This window comes from Solanum pennellii, chromosome 7 (assembly GCF_001406875.1).
Source record: "Solanum pennellii chromosome 7, SPENNV200".
In the NCBI taxonomy this organism is placed as follows: domain Eukaryota; kingdom Viridiplantae; phylum Streptophyta; class Magnoliopsida; order Solanales; family Solanaceae; genus Solanum; species Solanum pennellii.
This window is the reverse complement of record NC_028643.1, coordinates 74,191,277-74,212,141: the sequence shown is the minus strand read 5'-3', so window position 1 is coordinate 74,212,141 and position 20,865 is coordinate 74,191,277. Positions and strand designations below refer to the sequence as shown.

Here is a 20,865-nt window from a genome sequence, read left to right as displayed (position 1 = left end):
AGAGAAAGAACTTCTTTTAAAAAAAAATAACATATGAAAACTGAAATAAGCTTTTTGAGACGAAAAGGTAAAATCAATGGTGGGGTCTAACTCGGAAAATTTCAATTAAACTTTGTGAGAAAGGCATCAATTGAAAAATTACCAATGATTAATAATAAAATGAATTCAAAGTGTCAAATATCAACAATACAAAAAAAATCCAGAAATCTATTGTTGATTTGTTGCAAAAAAGAATTTGAAAAAATAAACTATGACAGAGAAGAAAGGATTTTAAAAACAGAAAGGAAGTGAGATTAATATTAATTATGATAAAACTTTTTAGTTAATCAAACAAATTTGAGTCATAGATTATTTATATGACATATGTCAAAATGTTAAAGGGATAATAAAAGAACCGAAGGGATTCATATCTGGAGAGGAGCCCAATCCACCAACACTAATACATTAAAACAGAGAAAACAAAATATGAGAAAATTACGCAATAAAACAAACTTATACTATTTAATTACTCATCATAGAAATAGCTTGCTATAATTATCACTCGCGACTAACATTATACATTAATTATGTTGGTCGACTTCGAGTTTGTATAATTAGTCACGTTTGTATATGTATAATTCGCCAGAATATACAAATACATATGTATAATATACAATTTTTTAACCTATATACATATACAATTCACCTCTCTTCCACTCTCTGCCCTCTCTCTTCCCTCTCTCAATCTCGCTAGCCTCTCTCCTCCCGCTTCCAATTTCGCTTTTCATTTATACAAATGCATATGTATAATATACATTTATATACAATTATATACATAACAATTCACCTCTCTCCCACTCTCTGCCCTCTCTCGCTCGCCTCTCTCCTCCCTCTCTCGATCTCGCTCGTCTCTCTCCTCCTCTTCCGATCTCTCTTGCCATATATACAAATACATATTTATAATATACAATTATCTAACCAATATACATATACAAATCACTTTCTCCCACTCTTTTCCCCTCTCTCACCTCTCTCTCCCATTCTCGCTCGCCTTTCTCCTCCATATAACATATAGCTACAAATTGTAATTATCAAACTATAACTTTGATGAATAATTAATTATTTCTAAGTGACTATATGTGAAAGTTTCCCATAAAATATTTGGGCAAAGAAATTTATTTTTAATTATCTATAATTAACAACATATTTTGTTATTCATGGGAATATATATCCTATATATCCTTTCAATTTTAAAAAGCCGAAAAATCTTCTACAGTGTCCTACACGTAAAGGCCCGAGTGGTAAGCTGCTCGATGATGACTCACTTATCAGATATTAAATGAATAATAATCCACTTATGAGATATTAAATGGATCGATAACCCATTTATCATATATTAAACGAGTAATAACCCATTTATGAGATATTAAACGAGTAAGAACAGATTGTACCCTTAAATTTTAGCTAAAGGGTCAAAAAAAATGGCCAACCGGAAATCGGTCAGTGCATGCGGCGTGATGATGGAATCGTGCTCCAACTCCTACTCGGCCGGCAGTTTCTACGTCATTGTTGAGCCCTCTGTCATGGATGATCGTCAACTTGTAAGTTGTTATTACAATAGTACAGAGAATTTAGGTTATATGCACATTCTACTGATTTAATTTGCTGTATCAATTTGATTGAATGCTTTATTTTTATGCAGAATAGAAATATTCAAACTTGATAAAGCTCCAATTTTGAGTGCAAATATAGACAACTAACTCATCAACGCTCCAATTTACAAAACAATCATATAGGTATTAGCATCATAGGGACAAGTTAGAGTGTTTAGTTGCAGGTTGAGAATGTCTATATATGTACTCTCGATCTCGAAGTTGGAGTATTTACTAAGTTCGAGTGTTTATTTATGCATTACCTTTATTTTATGGGTTAGTACTTTCATACTTATTTTGAACAGTTCACCTAATTATCTTTTAGGTGATCTAGTAGTGTATGTAGAAGTTAGAGCTCATAAACTGTAATATATGAACCAGACAATATTAGTTAGCTTAGAGTCTTGGTGTCTAGTTTAGGTTTTCTCATATGAAGCTTCAGTACGATTTTTAGGTGGTTTAATACTACTGTACTTCACCGCCATTGTTTCTCTTACTGGATTTTCGATAGATTATTTATCCATATGAGAGTTTCAGCTAAAGTTACTGGTTTTTGCTGAACCTGTATCTCGAGTGGTGGTTCTATCCCTGCTAAGAGGCAAATCCCAAATTAAGGGTCAGAAACCAGTGGGTGCGCATAGAGACCTTTGTTATTCAACATAATTAGAAGTAGCAGAACATTTTCAATTTGTGCACATAAGTGAAACAATGATCCCGCAAGGAAATTCATTGCTACGCGATATCTGTACTTTTTGAACTCAATAACGTGATGGAGTACTAGGAGGATTAAGGTGGCATTTTCTTCAAGGATTTTATATAAGAGAGCTTTGTACATAAATTATTTGTATCTCCTGGTTCTTGTATTGATGTTCAGTTGTCATCCCTTTTTAATTTGCTCTATTCAATAGTGCAAATGATGGTAAAAGTTCAGGTGCGGATGATGGAGGATTTATGTCTGAGGTCTTATGATTTTAGTTGCCTCCCCATCGGAGAGATGTTCCTTGATTATCATTCTAGTGGTAAACAGAATTTAATGCAGCATGTATCATTGTCCAATGTCCCCGCTTCTTCGAAGAATTGTGTAACCCTTAAGTTACTTAGAATCTCCTTTTATAACAAAGCAAAGAATGGATAATCTATGGTTGATAATAATACAGAAACTAGGATACATAGTTAATACTTGTGGTGTAGTTTCGGATATTGATTCTTCAGTATCTATGGCAAATTGGCTAGTTTTTGGCTTTAGATTACACTGTTGGTACTGGTCGAATTCTTGAGATTGTCAGCCATATTCTTCTAGTCTCGTGGCTCCTGCTTATTTCTTAAGATTGTTTTTCTGCTTGCTGTACATGAGCACTCAATTTGAAATTGGTAAAACTTTTGTGTTGCATCGTTCTAATTAGTTTTATAATTCGCACTACAATTTTATGTCTTAAATGGTTATAACTTATGTCTGATCTTAATTTTAAAAATCTATGTTTGTTGTTTCTGTGTGCAGCGGTTGCCAGACAAATTTGTCCAGGAACATGGAGATGAACTCCTTGATACCGTCAAGATTATTGTTCCCACTGATGATTTCTGGTGTGTGGGCCTGAAGAAGGCTGGTAAAATGATTTGGCTTCATGATGGTTGGCAAGAGTTTATGGAACATCATTCTGTCAACTGTTGGTACTTTTTACTCTTCAAATATGGACAGACCTCATGTTTCAATGTCCACATATTTGACCTAGCCGCTACTGAGATTGATTATCAACTAAGGAGTCATGGTAATGCTAAATCACGTGATGTTGCTCAGGAACTTTCTCACAGAAAGGATAAAATTGTTGGTGACAAGGGCTTCACGAGCTCCATTGAAATTGTGGATCTTTTGGAAACTGAGCAGGGACCAGAGAGTTCAGCTAAGTCATCTGAACTTCTGCATAGAGCCAAAAGACGTAAAATAGCATCTGGAAAGATTAAGATTACACGCTGCTATGAAACAAGAAGCAGAACAAACAAATTACATGATAACGGACAGCTATTAAATGCGAAGAATTTGAACATATCGGGCAATGGCAGTTTAACTAAGCCAGTAGGTGGAAAATCTGTTCGGCGAAGTATTAAAACTCCTATACACTCTGCAATGGCAACTGGAGGTATGACTAATCCAAATAATGAACAAGAGAGAAGTAAAACAAAGTACTTCATTTCAATGAAAGTAAAATATATGGAGATTCCAGATGAATTTGTATCAGTATCTTCAAATAAAACCAATTGCAAAACCAGCTAGTTTGTTTTCCAACCAAATATTGTAAGCTTGAAAATTTATCTGCATCATATTGAGATCTAATTTGATAAATGCAGATACAAGGAAATCGTTCACGAGCAAGCAACGGGAGAAATCTTTAGGGCGTGGAAGGTATGATCGTCGCGAAAGAGCACAACAAAAGGTATCAGAAACAAGCAGGGCCATTCAAACTGCCAAAATGTTCGTTCCAGAAAATCCTTATTTCTTGCAGATTCTTGAAAAATACAATGTAGAACGGAACTATATTCTGGTGAGCCTTTGTACCTATACATTAAACTGAACGTGTCATTTTTTTCTTCTTTAAACTGCTTTGTATCTCAATATATTCATACTCATGCATACTAATCTTTCATTCTTCTTGATGCATACTTCACAACGCGTCATAATCTGCAGAATATACCAGTTGAGTTTGTCCGAAAGTATATGCCAAAGACTTCAGAACTGATTGAACTTCAAGATACTGATGGAAATAAGTGGAAAGTCCGTTGCATTAGGAGGAAACTTCGGGTGCTTTTAAGCAAAGGATGGTTGAACTTTGTTACGGATAATAGTTTACTGGTAGGAGATGTTTGCGTCTTTGAGTTGCTCAAGGACGTTCAGGCTGTTGAATTAATACTGAAGGTGCACATGTTTCGCAATAGGGTGGAAGAAAATTCGAAAAATTTACACACTGGTAGCCTATCTGAACCAACTCTGTCTACCGGTAAAAACTGTATACTTCAGTTCGATGAAAGTAAGCATACAAAGAGTTCAGATGCATTTGAACCATTTTCTTCAGATAGAACCAATCACAAGACTGGTTAGTTTGTTTAACCAACATAAAATCTGAAGCTCGAAAAACTTATCTGCATCTAATTTGACAAATTGCAGATACAGAGAATTCATTCGGGCAGCAACAGGAGAAATCCGTAGTGCATGGAAGCTCTGGTAATCGTCGTAAAAGAGGACGACCAAGGGTTGCAGAAGCAAACACTGGTTAGTTTGTTTAACCAACAGAGCTGAAGCTCGAAAAACTTATCTGCATCACTGAGAGCTAATTTGATGAATTGCAGATACAGAGAATTCATCCGGACAGCAAGAGGAGAAATCCGTAGTGCATGGAAGCTCTGGTAATCGTCGTAAAGGAAGACGACTAAGGGATGCAAAAGCAAACAGGGCAACTACTGCTGCCAAAATGTTTACGCCAGAGAATCCTTACTTCATGATAACTCTTGGAGAATATCACGTGGTGCGGAACTATATTCTGGTGAGCCTGTCTACCTATACAATAAACTAAAGTTGTCTGATTTTCTTTGTTTTTTTTTGGCTGAAACTTCTTTGTATCTTAATATGTTCTTTACTCATGTAAAAACTAAGTTAACATTCTTATTGTATCTTGACACATACTTTGCAATTTGTCCTAATCTGCAGAATATACCACCTGATTTTAGCCGAGATTATATGCCAAAGACTTCAGAACTAATTAAACTTCAAAATTCTGATGGCAGTAAGTGGACTGCACATTGCGTTAGGAGGAAAACGTGTATGTTTCTAAGCAAAGGATGGGTACATTTTGTTAGGGATAATAGTTTAGTGTTAGGAGATGCTTGTGTCTTTGAGTTGATCAAGGGCATTCAGGCTGATGAACTTATGCTGAAGGTGCATATATTCCGCAATAAGGTGGAACAAAATTCAATAAATTGACGCACTTCTAGTGATCTGAGTATATATTGTCTATTGGTAAATGAGGGAGGTGATATTTTTTGAATGGTCTTCGTCACCTTTTTTTTCTTTCCAATTGGAGCCTTAGTAACTCCAGCAGTTGACATGTCGATATTAGAAATGCAGAGGCTATTTTCTTGATATTCTTTTGCCCTTTTTCGTTTGTGCATTTTTGTCTCCCATGCTTTCCGTTGGTCAACAATCAGCTGAAGTTCTCCAACAGAGACTTTTGCCAGGTACTTCGAATATTTTTTAGCAGAATGCCAAAATTGCTATTTTTAAGTAGTTGAACTTTTGTTCAAGTGTGTTATGCAACAAAGATTGGATCACTTCATATGGAGTGATGCTCTATTTTTCCTCAAAAGTTGCATAGACAAGAGCATATTAATGAGTGAGACTTCTTGGTACAATGGCCAAAGAAGAATATTAACTGAACTATTTTGGGGTATAAATAGCGAAAAATGGTTCATTGCTGCATTTACTACATGAGAAAAGCAAAAGGGGCAAATGCCCTATGAGAATCTTAAGATTTTTGTAAAAAAAATTCTTTTACATTTTCCCCTTCAACATAAAACAAGCACATAGGGTTAAGGTCGTGTCACGAGTTCATCTATTCTCTTGAAATTTGGCAGCAAAAGAGGCAATGGAAAAGGGTTTTCCATCCCTCAAAATATTGCAAATCCCCTCTGGTTGGTTTGTATTTGATTTCTTGAGACTTTTTTCTTGAATTTTTTTATATTTTAGGAGATGCGACAGTGGATTTGGGGGTGAGATTTAGATCTGCAAAATTAGATACAAAATGAACTTAGATACCACATGATTATTAACATTTTATTGAACTGTACTTCCACTCTCATAGTATTGTGAAAGGTGATCCTTATCATCAATGGCTACGCAAGATTTTCGCTCTCATAGTGTTGTTGTGAAAGGTGATTACCTCATCATCAATGGCAAACAAGGCCACCCTTATTGATTTTTAGACGATCTTCAAAAGGCAACGCCATGAGCGTGATAATTTGTCATCAATTGTGCCTTGGGCCTTTTCCAAAGAGTTATTTTTCATTTTTTTGGATAGATTTTCTTCCTAAACAAAATAGTCTATGTGTGATTCGTTGCTATGTTTTGCATTTGCTAAAGTTGTCGAAGTTTAAATTGCTACTGCTTCTTAAATTTCTAAAGGGCACACAATCAGTGTTAGATAGTTCATCGACTAATTTCGTGCCACCTTTCTTCTTATTCATTTTTGCATTAGTTTGTCTTCAACAATACACAACACAATTAACCATCATAAATAAACAATAATAGTCGTGAAAATTAGGTATTAACAAAAGTGAAATATCTTAATGCCTCATCTTATATTTGTGTTGCGGCAACAATTCATCAATTCTCATTATCACAACTATGATGTTGATCAATGGATAATTTTATAATAAAAAAGTAATCTCATGGAACTAATTCTTTAAAATATGAATTCACCCTTATAAAATGGTCTCATGAAAAATCATTTTTAGAATATGAATCATAGCTCTGTAAAATTAGAAGCAACTCCTTATACAAGTTGTCCAGCTAGTATTGTTTGGTTTTATAAAACAAATTTTAGTTACAGTTTGTGAAAATATAAAAATGAAATTGTTCAAACATTTAATACTCAATTTTACAAACATGTAGTGCTGATATTTAACTCCAATCTTAGTGAAATATGCAAGATAGGAGGTGATGGACTGCACGCAATTTATGAGCTCTCATTTACACTCAACCACAAAGTTGAGCATAATACAAATGGAGTAAAACTCAATGCATTACAAAAAAATTTATAAACATTTAGTGCCATGATTTAACTCCATCTCGTTGAATTATTCAAGAGAAGAAGCTGATAAACAGCACTAATTTTCTGAGTTTTTCAGACCCTAAACCCACTAATATATTCAAGAGCAAGAGTATAGTTAAAACTCAAAAAAAAATAATTAAGAACAAAACTATGAAAAAAGCCTCAGTAAAATCCGTTGTGATCATGATTGACGTAGTGAAAATAAGGAGGTTCCCCCTGCAAAAGCAGGGACCTTAGATCCACTACACCTCACCGTTGGATTGGATCATCATCGGCAAATTTATGAATCTCGGAGAAATTTAATAATTTCATGATGAATGCTAGTTGCAATCTCAAATACTATCCAGCAATTTCAGATCTCGTCATAGATTTAAATATAAACAAAGAAAAAGGATTAACTAAAATGAGATTAAGAGGCTCAGTAGTATAAACAGCTCTATCAATCACAGAATATCAGAAGCAGAACTGGCATTAAAGCTGTATTAGAAATCATCACTGCCAAAATATGTAATGAAAAGAAAAAAGACGAATCTAGCTCATATCAAGAAATTCAACCAATTTATGTTATGCTTCATCGATTTCTCTCAGAAGCGCGGATAAATCCGTTTAAATCATCGCCAAATTCTAAGAAATTAGAGAATTTTCTGGGGATTTTGCCGTTGATTTGACACAAATTAGCCATGAATAGAAGGTACAAAGGGCTAAACTGCAACACTAGCGGCGATTAAATTTAGCACGAGCTTTGGGGCTTCTAACTTCACTTTGTAAACTCAGATGAGCCCGGGAGGCTACGTGCAAATAATTCAGAAAAGACGAGAAAGTAAAACAATTACGCCAATGTGAACAGAGAAACGGGGAACACCATTGAAGCAAATAAAAGGTGGGTTAAGAATAATTGATGATAAAGCTTGGGAGTTTTTTTGAGTTTTATAGGGGAAGGAGCGCCTCTGAAACCCTAATTTGTGCCTCTGTGAGGTGAAGGCCCATTACTCATTCCGGGTCAGATTAGCCCGCATAGCTTAATTTGTTGTAAAAATTATGCAAATCACATAGTATATAACATACAAATTTTATTTTATTCCTATTCTTTTCTAATCTAAATTACAGAAATCTCTTTATTTTAATACCTTTCAGATATATAATAGGAAAGCGTTGATGTTTTATTTTAGAAATTTTTCTTATCAATTTACTGCCCTAAAGAACTAAAAACAGAAAATATAATTGAATCCTACAAATCAAGCGTACGTTTTTTTCTTCTAATAATCGTCGTTCAGAGAAAGGTAACATAACTAAAAAATTTAAATGTCAAGTTGTCAAATTGTGTCTCCCCTGTTCTTTCAAAAAAATTCTGGAGTGTAAAGAAATTCCTGGTTCATTCTAGTGAGCCACCCTCCCTATGGCCGGCAGATGCAAAATTTTTGCAAGATTGGTGGTCTTCGAATATAGCAGCTACAAGTTTTTATTTTTATTTTTTTATGACTGTTTTTTCTTTTTATTTTCTTTTGGCTTGGGATGTTGTTTTGACTTCTTGAACCTTTGGTGTCAAGAGTGTTTATTATTTTATATTTGGTATAATTGCCTATATGTATTGTGTGTAATGCAGTTTCAATGGAATCAATGTCGGACAAAAGTGATTGACCAGTCTCGAATTGTGTTTTGGAAGAAGTTATCTTGCCAACAAGATACAAAAGATGTCCAGTAGATCAAGAAAAAAAGGAAGAAAAACTCAGATGAAAAACTAACATCAAACATGAATTATTATGGCAATGTGGACAAGAAGATCGCAATCGAAGGACTTGTACTTTCTTCCCAAAGGGATCTTGATAAATACTTTTTTGGAGTACTTAATTTTTTCAAATCTAATAATTTTCAAATTATAACATTTCTTTCCACTGTTACAAATGCTTACATTAAAAAGTACTTTTAGTTTACTAATTTTTGATTCATCCATGTCATTGTCACATCACCATCATCATCAATATCAAACAATGTCGAATCTTCATCATTGATAGTACACAATGTCAAACTCCGCACTGTTAGCTTGTAAGTAATCTCAACTTCACATAAGTTATTGTAACCATCTATCACAAGTTTCTCGAGTAGAGGGAATTTATTTATAAAATGCATCAATTTCTCTTGGTCATAAGCTTTTTCGCAATGTCAACTCTCTTACAGTTGTTGTGGAAGTAATCTCTACTTCACACAAGTCCATGCTAAATGAAATAAATTAAAGTGATCAAGTTTTGGGGACTGTATGCGTATTTTACCACCAGAATAAGGAAGATGCACTCCAAAAAAATTCTAGGGTGAGAAGCCCAGATGCTTCGCCATTTTTTGGACAAAATACTGGTTTTGATTGCATCTATCCGTGGAAGGCGAGAGTGAATTTCACGGATGATTTCAATTGGCAAATTGGAAATTCTGTTCACCGAATTTTTTGGTTTTTTTGCGCTTTTCTTTACGTCCGTTATACCGTCTTCTCTTCGGCATTTTCAGACGGAGGTGAAACAAATTAGGTGAACCAAAAGAGGCGGTGGTAAAATGCTAAACTATTAGGTTTAGGAAGATGAAAATATGTCCCGGGTTACATACATTTTCTATTTACATTTAGGGTCGGTTTGGGAATCAGGTAATTAAAATTGACATAATTACTAGGGTAGTAATTATCAGCTTAGTAATTAGTGATCCAATTATACTAACCTTATCTCTCAACCCGACTTGAGACACGATCCTTGACCCTGACAATAACTTGATCCTCAACTCAAGGGACCTGGCCTCGAGTTGAATCTCAATCTTCCCCGAGCCCAACTCGGAGTCAAGATCATATTCAGGCTCAAGGTTAGCTCTCTGGTCTCAATTTGATATTAGAGTCGAGGTTACAGCCTGAGTCGCCATCAGTCCTAAGTCATGGGCAGTGACGGAGCCAGAAATATCTAAAAGAGTGTCCAGAAATAACAACTTGTTATGTTAAGGGTGTCCAAAATAGGTACTTTAATCATTTCGTATATCATTTTACTTGTATATATGCTAATTTTTACCCTTGACAGTATGTGGCTACGCCACTGGTCATGGGTCAAATCCCAAGTTCGGGTGTTGAAAGAGTATTTATGTACGAAAGTTCTTTTTATAAAATTTTTAGAAGAAAATAAGTTTTTCTGAAAAACAAATTTTAAAATATTCTGACCATGAGAAAATAAAAAACAAGAAAATGCAGTATCCTCAATGCTTAGCTCTTCCATTTGCGGTCACCCATCAAATGTGTGATTCCTGAAATCATTTTCCTCCATGCAGGACACCTTAGAGTAGGGAGCATAGAAAAAACAATTTGAAATCTCACAACACCGGATGTATGTTTAAATCAACGAAAGAAGCAGCTACAAATGCAATATCGCGCAAGTCAAAACGCTCATGAGTCATTTTAAAACTAAGATGTGGTTTTTCTAACCTTATTGTTCAAGGCAAAATCAATCCATTTTTCGACCATGGATTCAGCAGAAGAATTATCAGCTGTGACGCGAAGAACGAGTGTGTGAACTTCAAAAATCATATTCAGAGGATTTGGCGGATATTTTCGATAGGCATTCTATCTTGTCCTTCCCCTGTTATCATTCCAACTTCATCAATTTCTGGAATGTTGAGAAATGACTTACTGAAGGTGAAGGAACAAAACATTGGGGGTAGGAGGAGGAGAGAATGAACTTGCAATCTCACTTGTACAAACATTTATGCATTAATTTTACAAAATGACAAATATTACGAAAAATCTATTTTTAATAAGAACGACAGATAAATAGGAATGGAGAGAGTAACTTTATCCCATCAAAAGGTATATAATATCCAACTTATAAGTATATATGCAACCGTTTGACTTGGAACATACTTTAAACCATCAACTGAAAAGGACCATTTTCTCCCAAATGTACAGAAACAGTAACTTGATCAGTTTTTTTCAAAAGAGGATCATCCAAAAAGAAGTAGTTAGTTGCACAAAAAGAAACAGAACAAAATCATCCTCCAATCTCGTTGCCGATAATATGGAACAACTTGTTATTTCTAAGAATGGATACTCTCTTATCAGGTTTTGGTTTGTGCACTTCTTCTGCTGAGAGCTCACCATCCTCCTCTCTACGAAACTGCATTTGCAAAAATAGCACAATCACATTAACAAAGAAATAAAAACACACCAGAATTAACAAGACTAAAACAGTCGAATCCTCACTCATATACTAAAATTTTATCCTTAGTCATTCATTCTATAATCTCTCCTTAGTGAATCGTGCAGTGCCATTGCCTATTGGAGTTGTAGATTACCTGGAAGAACTTTGTGGTGGAACCCAAAGTTAATGACAAAGTCTTCAAATCTGGAAGAATCCAAGTGAAATCATCTATAACCTCTTCAAAAGTACCATGACGTGAAATAATTTCTAACTCCAGATTAGTGATATCATTTACTGGTAATATATCAGTTACCTCAACAGGAATGAGGACAACCTGACAACCATCAAAACCAACTCAGAATGATTGGTAACCAAACAATCGTATAGTCAAAAGCAACTCGTTCTGGAATCCCATTTGGAAAACATTTAGTTGATGTTGACAACAAGACTATATGATGTTGAAATTGAAAAAGAGTACTCTGGAAGGTTGTACTGGAAATGAATTTTTCACTAGAAAAGAATGCAGAAGTTAACAGAGTGAAAACCATTATTTACCTTGAGATGCTCCTCAAGTTGTCTATTTCAAGTTGAAACCGAAATGATCGACAAAATTGTAAACAAAATTAATTTGCAATATATTAACATTTGTAAATTGTGAATGTCAAGATGCCTATCAAGTCAGAGTTACAAATAACAATAACCAAAAAGCAGCTTACATGTCTTGGAAACCAAATACAAAGTAAGCTAGTATGAAACTCAGTGTTTCAAATCAAAACTTTCGCCACATTTCATCCAATTAACCTATTTTGGATGTGTTACCAACAATATAATTTGCAAGCACTTTCTTTGTGTTTATCTCAATATATCCTCTAGTAAGAATTAGGAAGTTGGAGATGTGTATCAAGCAAAAGTTCTCATGCAACAAAAGAACATTAAAGATGAGTACAAACACGCAAATTGAATTCAAATGCTTTAATTTGTGTACAAGCAAGCATTATGGCTTTCATACCTATTTTTATTTATGAATTCAGGCCTTTAACAAAAAGAAAACGTTATGGCTTTCTGGTGATAAATAAAATTGAACAAATTCCAACTCGTGAGAAGCTTTTATTAAAGGGGAAAGACTTGAGGCCACCATATTAAAGTAACAAAAAAAACCATCAAACAGTCGATGCTTTCTTATAAGGCCATCCAAAGATAGCTTATAAGTAAAAAGGAAAAGTAAGCTAATGTGCAACTAACCTATGTTGATGTGTAATCAATAATTTCATTTGCAGTCACGTTCTAATATTTATAAATACATGATCCTCTGGCAAGGGTACGAGTGTTGGGCATCAAGAAAATGCAGTATGGCATACAACAAAGGAACTTCGCAAGCATATAGAGGACTGGAGAGTCCCAGAAAAGGAGGAGAAAAAAGGGTTACCTCTTCAATATCGCAGATCAAACTCAAATGCTTGGAGCGAGCACACGACTCCAACATATCTCTAAACCAACTGTAGTAGTAATCACGAAGCTTAAGGGGATCTAAATATAACAGAACGAATTCCAATTCTTGTAAATCTTCTATGCCTGTAAAATCTGTGAGGCCACCCTTATACTCAAATGATTTCAACTTGGGCGAATTTATTCTTGCCTCCCATTTCACAATGCTATCCTTCAGCACCAAGCTAACCAAATTCGGTTGTGAAATATGAAGTTTTTGCAACCTACTGCAAGTATCTATGATGAGTTTCTCAAGTAGAGGGAAATTGTCTATAAAATTCATCCATGTCATTTTTAAATCATCGCCATCCCAATCAAACAATGTCAAATCTTCATCATTAATATTACACAATGTCAAACTCCGCACTGTTGGTTTGGAAGTAATCTCAACTTCACATAAGTCACTGTAACCATCTATGATAAGTTTCTCAAGTAGAGGGAACTTTTCTATAAAATGTATCAATGTTTCTGGGTCATAAGCATCTCGCAACGTCAACTCTCGTACTGTTGTCATGGACGCAATCTCTACTTCACACATGTCTATGCTGAATGAAATAAATTCAAGCGAATGAAGATTTGGGGACTCTACACGTATTTTACCATCAGAACAAAGAAGATGCACTCCGAAAAATTCCAGATTAGGATTTGAAACTACAATAGTACGCAACTTTTTAGTGTCCTGAATGCGTAACTGTTCAATCAGTGGGCATCCAGCTATGAGATCCTTAAAATCATCATCCTCAATGCAAACAACAAATAGAAAGAGTAACTTAAGAGCAGGAAGCTTAAAGGAACAATTTGTGATCTCACAATCCGATATAATTAAATGAACTAATGTATGAGCGCAAAATGCAAAACCACACAGATAGTAATGATCACGATTAATCGTTTTTAAACTGAGACATAACCTTTTAATGCTATTTTCCAAGGCAAAAGAAATCCACTTGTTTACGAGCAGTTCAGCAGGAGAATTTTCGACTGTCATTCGAAGACAGAGTTTGTCGACATCACAATTGTATTCAGAGGGCTTCTGACGGATTTCTAAGGACTTGATCAAGTAAGTTAAGAAGGCCTCTCTTTTAGGTTTATCTGTAACACTGTATCGTGAATAGTCGGCACCAAAATCAATTTCGTCCAAAAAAATTCTAGGATGAGATGCCCAAATGCTTTGCCATTTTTTGGACAAAATACTAGTTTTCACTGCATCGATCCGTGGAAGGCGAAAGTGAATTTCACGTATGATTTCAATTGGCAAATTGGAAATTCTGTCCACCGAATTTCTTTGTTGTTTCGGGGTTTTTTTACGTCCGTAATACCTTCTTCTCTTCGGCATTTTCAGACGGAGGTGAAACAAATTAGATGAACCAGAAGAAGTTAAAATGCTAAACTTTTAGGTTTAGGAAGACGACAAATGTTCTTGGTTATATGCTCTATATTTACGTAATACATAAATTGGACCCTTATCTGATTTTAAATTATAACTTTGATCTTTAACTTTATCATTGTACAAAAGATACTTTAACTATCCAAAACTTTAAAAAAAAACACTCGAATTCTACCTGACAAAATGTGTGAAATACACCCAAATTAGGCGCTTTAGAGATAAACATTGAAAAGACTATTAAATCCTGAGAAAATGCACAAGCTCCCTAGATTATGACTGAAATTTCAGAAATATACCTTAACTAAACTAAGGTCCTATTGCCCCCCACTGAACTTATTTTTTTGTAATTTTGTGCATCTTTTTTACTTACGTGACAACCAAATATCTCCCACGCGCCTCAATTACGTGGAGTCACGGAATGTGCCATGTAAGATAAAATGTGTATAAAATTAAAAAAAATAAGTTCAGAGGCGTAATAGGACCTTAGTTTAATTAAGGTATGTCTCTGGGATTTCGATCGTAATTTAAGGGATACTTGTGCATTCTCCCTTAAATCCTTAAAGACTATATCTACGGGTTGCTCTGAAATAATTTTTGCAACAAAAACATTTAATTCCTCTAGTGATTTCCATATTGGCTTGAATATCTAATCAACAATATGCAATTTTTGTTTGTAAAGTATTGAACCTTGACTAAATTAAGGAAGAAGAATAAATAATCGTTTAAGTATATGAATTTTCTGCACATATCTTGAACAATTTTTTTTGATATATAAGAGGTATGAATTTTAAAATTTTAGATTAATTTTTTTGTAGAACAAAGAGAAGAAGAGCTTAGTAAAAAATTTTCCCATAAATGAATTTGTTTTCTTTTTAAATAATTTTCTTACTTGTTTGGTAGGTAAATAAATAATTTTCTTACCTATTTCTAATGTTTAGTTAGTAATAAGAAATTATTGGCTTAGATAATTTAGATTAATTTGGGAAAATACTATGACATCGGACCTAAAAAACCAAGATTTAACACAAATTCATACTTGAAATTGATATGACCGTACCAACGACTCGATACATGACCCTATTAGATTCAAGACATAATACATTAATAAGCTCTTTAATTTGGTCTAATTTCACATTTATATCCTTTAATTTTGAATATGAACAAATAGACACTTAAACTACTCAATACTTTTGTCATAACAAGGAATTAAGATGAATAATATTAATTAAACAGAATAGGGTCAAAAGTAACCTCAAACTATTTGAAATAGAGCAAATATACCCTCCGTTTCATTTTTGGCTCAAAAAATACCCTTGTTCTTAACATAAGAGACCACAAATACCCTCCAATTTAACAGCTCCGTTAACCTCATGTCGTGGCATCTGATGTGGAAAAAATAAGCCACATGACTCAACACGTAAGCGTCTTACATGGAATAAAGATCCACATGACTGCCACCTAAATATACAAATTATTTTATCTGGCACGAGTTTATTTAAATTGTAATTATTTGTGAAGTACATGTATATATGAAATTAAAAAAAAATAATTATTTTATCATGTCAAAATTTTATTTTATTCATAAATGTATCTAAGTGATTTTTAAAAATGAAAACCTTAAATTGAATAATTTTATTCCTTATATTTCATCTTCCTATCCGTTCAAACTAGACTAGATTCCAAGTTCACAACAGTAATTAGTCATAATGTTAAATTCTTTTACCTAGTCTAATTATGATTTGCATCTTTCATCTTCCCATCTATTAAAAGACTACTATTTAAAATTGAAAATAGAATTTGAACATACATTTTTACTACACCCTTCGTTTCAAACAGGATGACCTAGTTTGACTTGGAACGAAATTTAAGAAAAGAAAGAAGACTTTTTAATCTTGTGGTTCTAAATTAAAATTATGTCAAATCTATCAAAATGTTCTATAATCTTGTGGTCTTAAACATGTCACGTGGAAAGTTAAAATTAAAATGTTGTCAAAAAAAAAAAACAGATTATTCTTTTTGAAACAGACTAAAAAAGAAACATGAATATTTCTTTTTAAACGAAGGAAGTACTGTTTAAGAACTGTATTATAACCGAAAGAAATTGTCATTCAAGGATATTAATTCTAGAGCTTTACTTAAACAATACAAATATTTCACGCTCCATTTCTCATTAAAATAAAGTAGACAATCTTGTCGCATGATTTTTTTTTTATCCATTCATGACTATAAAAATGCAACTCTTTAAAAATGGTAAGCTACTGCAACAGTTGAATGCTACTGTGATATCACTAACCCCTCAAAATGCAGGCCAATTCAGACCTATATCATGTTGTAATGTGTTGTACAAGATAATTTCCAAGATGATCTGTGGAAGACTGGAAGGAGCTATTAGCTATATTGTCGCAGAAAATCAGGCAGCCTTTGTTACAGGAAGGTCACTAGTGCATAATGTGTTGATATGTTACGACTTTCTAAGGCATTACAAGAGAAAGACATCCCCGCGGTGTATGATGAAGATAGACCTCAGGGAAGGCTTATGATATGGGAGTTCATTGAGGAGGCACTACAGGGCTATGACTTTCCGAAGACATTCATACGATTAGTAATGAACTGTATAACCTCAACAAAATTTTCTATCAAGGTAAGCTGCTAAGGAAAGAGAGGAAGTGTAGGTTGCAAATACCAGTTGAAGATGACAAATGCTGCCTATGTGGTGCTAATAAGGTGGAAACTTCAGTGCATCTATTCTCTGAATAATTTCATGCTCAATAAAAAAGAATGAAAATGAGACTTGTTGTAAAAAATACGAAATAGAGTAATGAAACATAGCAAATCAACCTTGAATGAGCAAAATATTTCTTCTCCGAAATGTACAGAAACAAACAGTAACTTCATCAGTTTTTGTCAAAAGAAGCAGAACAAAAGCATTCTTTCAAATCATGGAACAATTGTTTGGCTGCACAACTTATCCAATCTCAAAATCTTATCAGGTTTGGATTGGGCACTTCTTTTGCTGAGAGCACATTATCCGCTCTACTAAACTGCAATTGCAAATAATAGAATATGATGTTTGTCAAGCACAATCAGAGACACGAAAAGTAACAAATACTAAAACAGTCATTCATTCTATAATTTATCCTTAGTCATTGCCAGCACTAGTTGTTACGACCAGACAAAAGTTAACTGTGGAAAAGCCAATTGGAGTTGTAGATTACCTGGAAGAACTTTGTGGTGAAACCCAAAGTCAATGACAAAGTCTTCAAATCTGGAAGAATACTGATGAGCTCATCTATAACCTCTTCAAAAGTACCATGACGTGAAATAATTTCTAACTCCAGATGCTCCATATTAGTTACTGGCAACATGTGTGTTACATATTTAGGATTGATGATAACCTGACAACCATCAAAAAGCAACTCAGAAAACCAAACAATCGTATACTCGTTCTGGTGTCCCATTATATTGGCAACATAGACTATATGACGTTGAAGTTGAAAGAGAGTACTTGGAAGAAATGCAGAACATCGTATGCATATGGAAGACAGAAAAAGGGTTACCTTTTTACTATTGCAGATCACACTCAAATGCTTGGAACGAGCACACGACTTCAAAATATCCCTAAACCATCTGTACCAGCATTTAGAAAGCCTTACAGGATCTAAATATACCTTAACGAATTCCAATTCTTTCAAATCTTCTATGCCCTTAATTTTTGTGAGGCGACCCTTGAACTCCAACGATTTTAACTTGGATGAATTTATTCGTACCTCGTCTTCTACAATGCAATCCATCAGCACCAAGCTAGCCAAATTTGGTTGAGAAAGATGTAGAATTTGCAACTTACAATCAGCTATGATCAGTTTCTCAAGTAGAGTGAATTTGTTGATAAAATCCGTCCATGTCGTATATTTTTCTCTAACATTACGCAATGTCAAATTCCTTACTGTTGGCAATGGATCAGTCTCAAATTCACTTACCATATCGCAATCATCTATCAGGAGTTTCTCAAGTAGAGGGAATTTTTCTAAAAAAACCGCCCATGCCGTATTTTCTTGACTAACATTACGCAATGTCACATGCTGTACCGTTGGCATTGGATTGAGCTCAGCTTTACTTAAGATACTGCAATCATCTATCTCGAGTTTCTCAAGTAGAGGGAATTTTTCTATAAAATTCAACAATGTCTCTTCATGATAAGCTCTTCGCAATGTCAAATTCCGTACTGTTGGCAATGGATTAATCTCAGCTTCACTTAAGATAGTGCAATCATCTATCTTGAGTTTCTCAAGTAGAGGGAATTTTTTCATAAAATGCATCACTGTCTCTTGATGATAAGCTTTTCGCAATGTCAACTCTCTTACGGTTGTCGTGGAAGTAATCTCTAATTCACAAAGGTCCACGATGAATGAAATAAATTCAAGTGAATGAAGATTTTGGGACTCTATACGTATTTTACCATCAGAACAAGGAAGATGAACTCCGAAAGATTTCAGTTGAGGATTTGAAACTACAATAGTATGCAAGTTTCGAGTATCCAGAACACGTAATTTTTCAATTCGAGGACAAGCAGCAATGAGATCCTTGAAATGATGATCCTCAATGCAAACAACGAAGAGAAAGAGAAACTTAAGAGCAGGAAGCTTGAATGAACAATTCGTAATGTGACAATCGGATATAGTTAAATCAACTAACGTAGTAGAGCAAAATGCAATACCATGCAGGTAGTAATGATTAGGATAAATCGTCTTTAAAGCAAGAGATAACAATTTAACGTTTCTTTCCAAGGCAAAACAAATCCACTTCTTTACCAGATTTTTAGGAGGAGGAGAGTCTTCAAGTGTTGTCATTCGAAGAAAGAGTTTGTCAATATCACAATCGTATTCAGAGGGACTCTTACGGCTTTCTAACAACTTGATCAAGTAACTCAAGAAGGCAACTCTTTTAGCTTTATCTGAAACACGATATTTTGAATAGTCGGCACCAAAATCCATTTCGTCCAAAATAATTCTAGGATGAGAAGCCCAAATTCTTCGCCATATTTTCGACAAAATATTGAATTTCGCGCCAACTTTCCATGGAAGATAAGACTGAATTTCACGGATTATATCCGTTGGCAAATTCGAAATTCTGTCCAATGGCGAATTCGAAATACCCTTCACTGGCGAATTCGAAATACCGTCCACCTGCGAATTGGAAATTCTGTTCACTGATTCTTCTGGCAAATTGGAAATTTCGTTCACTGATTCTTCTGGCAAATTGGAAATACCGTTCACTGATTCTTCTGGCAAATTGGAAATTTCGTTCACTGATTCTTCTGGAAAATTGGAAATTTCGTTCACTGATTCTTCTGGCAAATTGGAAATACCGTTCACTGATTCTTCAGGCAAATTGGAAATTTCGTTCACTGATTCTTCTGGCAAATTGGAAATACCGTTCACTGATTCTTCTGGCAAATTGGAAATACTGTTCACTGATTCTTCTGGCAAATTGGAAATTCCGTTCGCTGATTCTTCTGGCAAATTGGAAATACCGTTCACTGATTCTTCTGGAAAACTGGAAATACCGTTCACTGATTCTTCTGGCAAATCGGAAATACCGTTCACTGATTCTTCTGGCAAATCGGAAATTCTGTCCTGAGATCTTCTTCGTTTCGTCATTTTCAAGATAAAAGTGTTGTTGGTTTCCAGCTGATGTAATGGGGAAAAAGAATTACAGAGAGAAGAATAATGAGTTCATTCTGTTATATATATATTGTGGGTATCAAAGAAGAAGGATTAAAATGCAAAACAGAAAATAGAAAGGGACTCAATAGCAAACTAACTCAATTTGAAACTTGATATGACCCCGAGCACACTCGTGGTCAAGATTGGAGATTAGAGTCATCGTTGTGTCTCAAGTCATGAATCAGATCTCAAGTTGGGATTTGGTGAGGTTGAAAGAGTATTTTATGTTATCAAAGTCATTTTTAAAAAAAATAAGAAGAAAATTGGAAAGCACTTTTAGAAATATTTAAGCTAATTAAATATGAGAAAATTAATAAATATTTTCTGATTGGTAGATGGATCCAAATTAGGGGTATCAAATTTTTTTTTTAGCGACAATTTGCTTAAAATTTTAAGAGCTGAGCTTAATTAAATTATAATCAGGTGATTTAATATATAATTTTTTATTAACATTTCCATCCGTAGAACTTATTTTCTTGAGTTATTATCAAATGTTAAAGGGTTTTCATCGTATCCCGAATTGTATTGATTATTTATAGACCACTACTTATCACGAGTTTCTCAAGTAGAGGGAACGCATGCATCAATGTCCTGACTCTATTACAACTTTACTAGGGTAAAATGTTTTAGGGTTGCGATTTGAAACTTATCATACTAGCATTATAAAAA

General features: G+C 34.3%; 2 protein-coding genes, 6 non-coding genes and 1 pseudogene across 9 annotated transcripts; 1 reads left to right on the top strand and 8 right to left on the bottom strand.

Moving 5' to 3' along the window:
* The first annotated feature begins 1,447 nt into the window (after positions 1 to 1,447).
* Positions 1,448 to 7,625, top strand: LOC107025268 (B3 domain-containing transcription factor VRN1-like). 2 transcript variants are annotated; one of them, XM_015226062.2, is made up of 7 exons: positions 1,448 to 1,580; positions 3,130 to 3,766; positions 3,975 to 4,168; positions 4,312 to 4,651; positions 4,789 to 4,893; positions 4,971 to 5,164; positions 5,329 to 7,625. In XM_015226062.2, the coding sequence occupies exons 1-7, from the start codon at positions 1,461 to 1,463 to the stop codon at positions 5,599 to 5,601; spliced, it is 1,863 nt and encodes a 620-aa protein (XP_015081548.2). In that variant the 5' UTR covers positions 1,448 to 1,460; the 3' UTR covers positions 5,602 to 7,625. The 2 variants fall into 2 exon arrangements, with proteins under 2 accessions (XP_015081548.2, XP_027774064.1); XM_027918263.1 differs by having other exon boundaries at positions 4,312 to 4,717.
* Positions 7,280 to 7,388, bottom strand: LOC114078125. The gene has a single exon (XR_003579667.1). It is a non-coding gene; the product is annotated as a small nucleolar RNA snoR97 (small nucleolar RNA).
* LOC114078124 lies at positions 7,437 to 7,544 on the bottom strand. Its single transcript, XR_003579666.1, has one exon. It is a non-coding gene; the product is annotated as a small nucleolar RNA snoR97 (small nucleolar RNA).
* On the bottom strand, positions 7,607 to 7,723 carry LOC114078192. Its single transcript, XR_003579733.1, has one exon. It is a non-coding gene; the product is annotated as a small nucleolar RNA Z278 (small nucleolar RNA).
* Positions 7,724 to 7,858: 135 nt separating this feature from the next.
* Positions 7,859 to 7,951, bottom strand: LOC114078189. Its single transcript, XR_003579730.1, has one exon. It is a non-coding gene; the product is annotated as a small nucleolar RNA Z223 (small nucleolar RNA).
* Positions 7,952 to 7,979: 28 nt separating this feature from the next.
* Positions 7,980 to 8,067, bottom strand: LOC114078136. The gene has a single exon (XR_003579679.1). It is a non-coding gene; the product is annotated as a small nucleolar RNA U36a (small nucleolar RNA).
* Positions 8,068 to 8,095: 28 nt separating this feature from the next.
* LOC114078143 lies at positions 8,096 to 8,245 on the bottom strand. The gene has a single exon (XR_003579688.1). It is a non-coding gene; the product is annotated as a small nucleolar RNA snoR134 (small nucleolar RNA).
* Positions 8,246 to 11,236: 2,991 nt separating this feature from the next.
* On the bottom strand, positions 11,237 to 14,498 carry LOC107025498 (F-box/FBD/LRR-repeat protein At1g13570-like). The gene is made up of 3 exons (XM_015226286.2): positions 13,031 to 14,498; positions 11,759 to 11,938; positions 11,237 to 11,580 (listed from the first exon to the last, which is right to left on the bottom strand). The coding sequence occupies exons 1-3, from the start codon at positions 14,420 to 14,422 to the stop codon at positions 11,455 to 11,457; spliced, it is 1,698 nt and encodes a 565-aa protein (XP_015081772.1). The 5' UTR covers positions 14,423 to 14,498; the 3' UTR covers positions 11,237 to 11,454.
* Positions 14,499 to 17,312: 2,814 nt separating this feature from the next.
* On the bottom strand, positions 17,313 to 20,381 carry LOC107024688 (annotated as a pseudogene).
* Between the last annotated feature and the right edge of the window lie 484 nt (positions 20,382 to 20,865).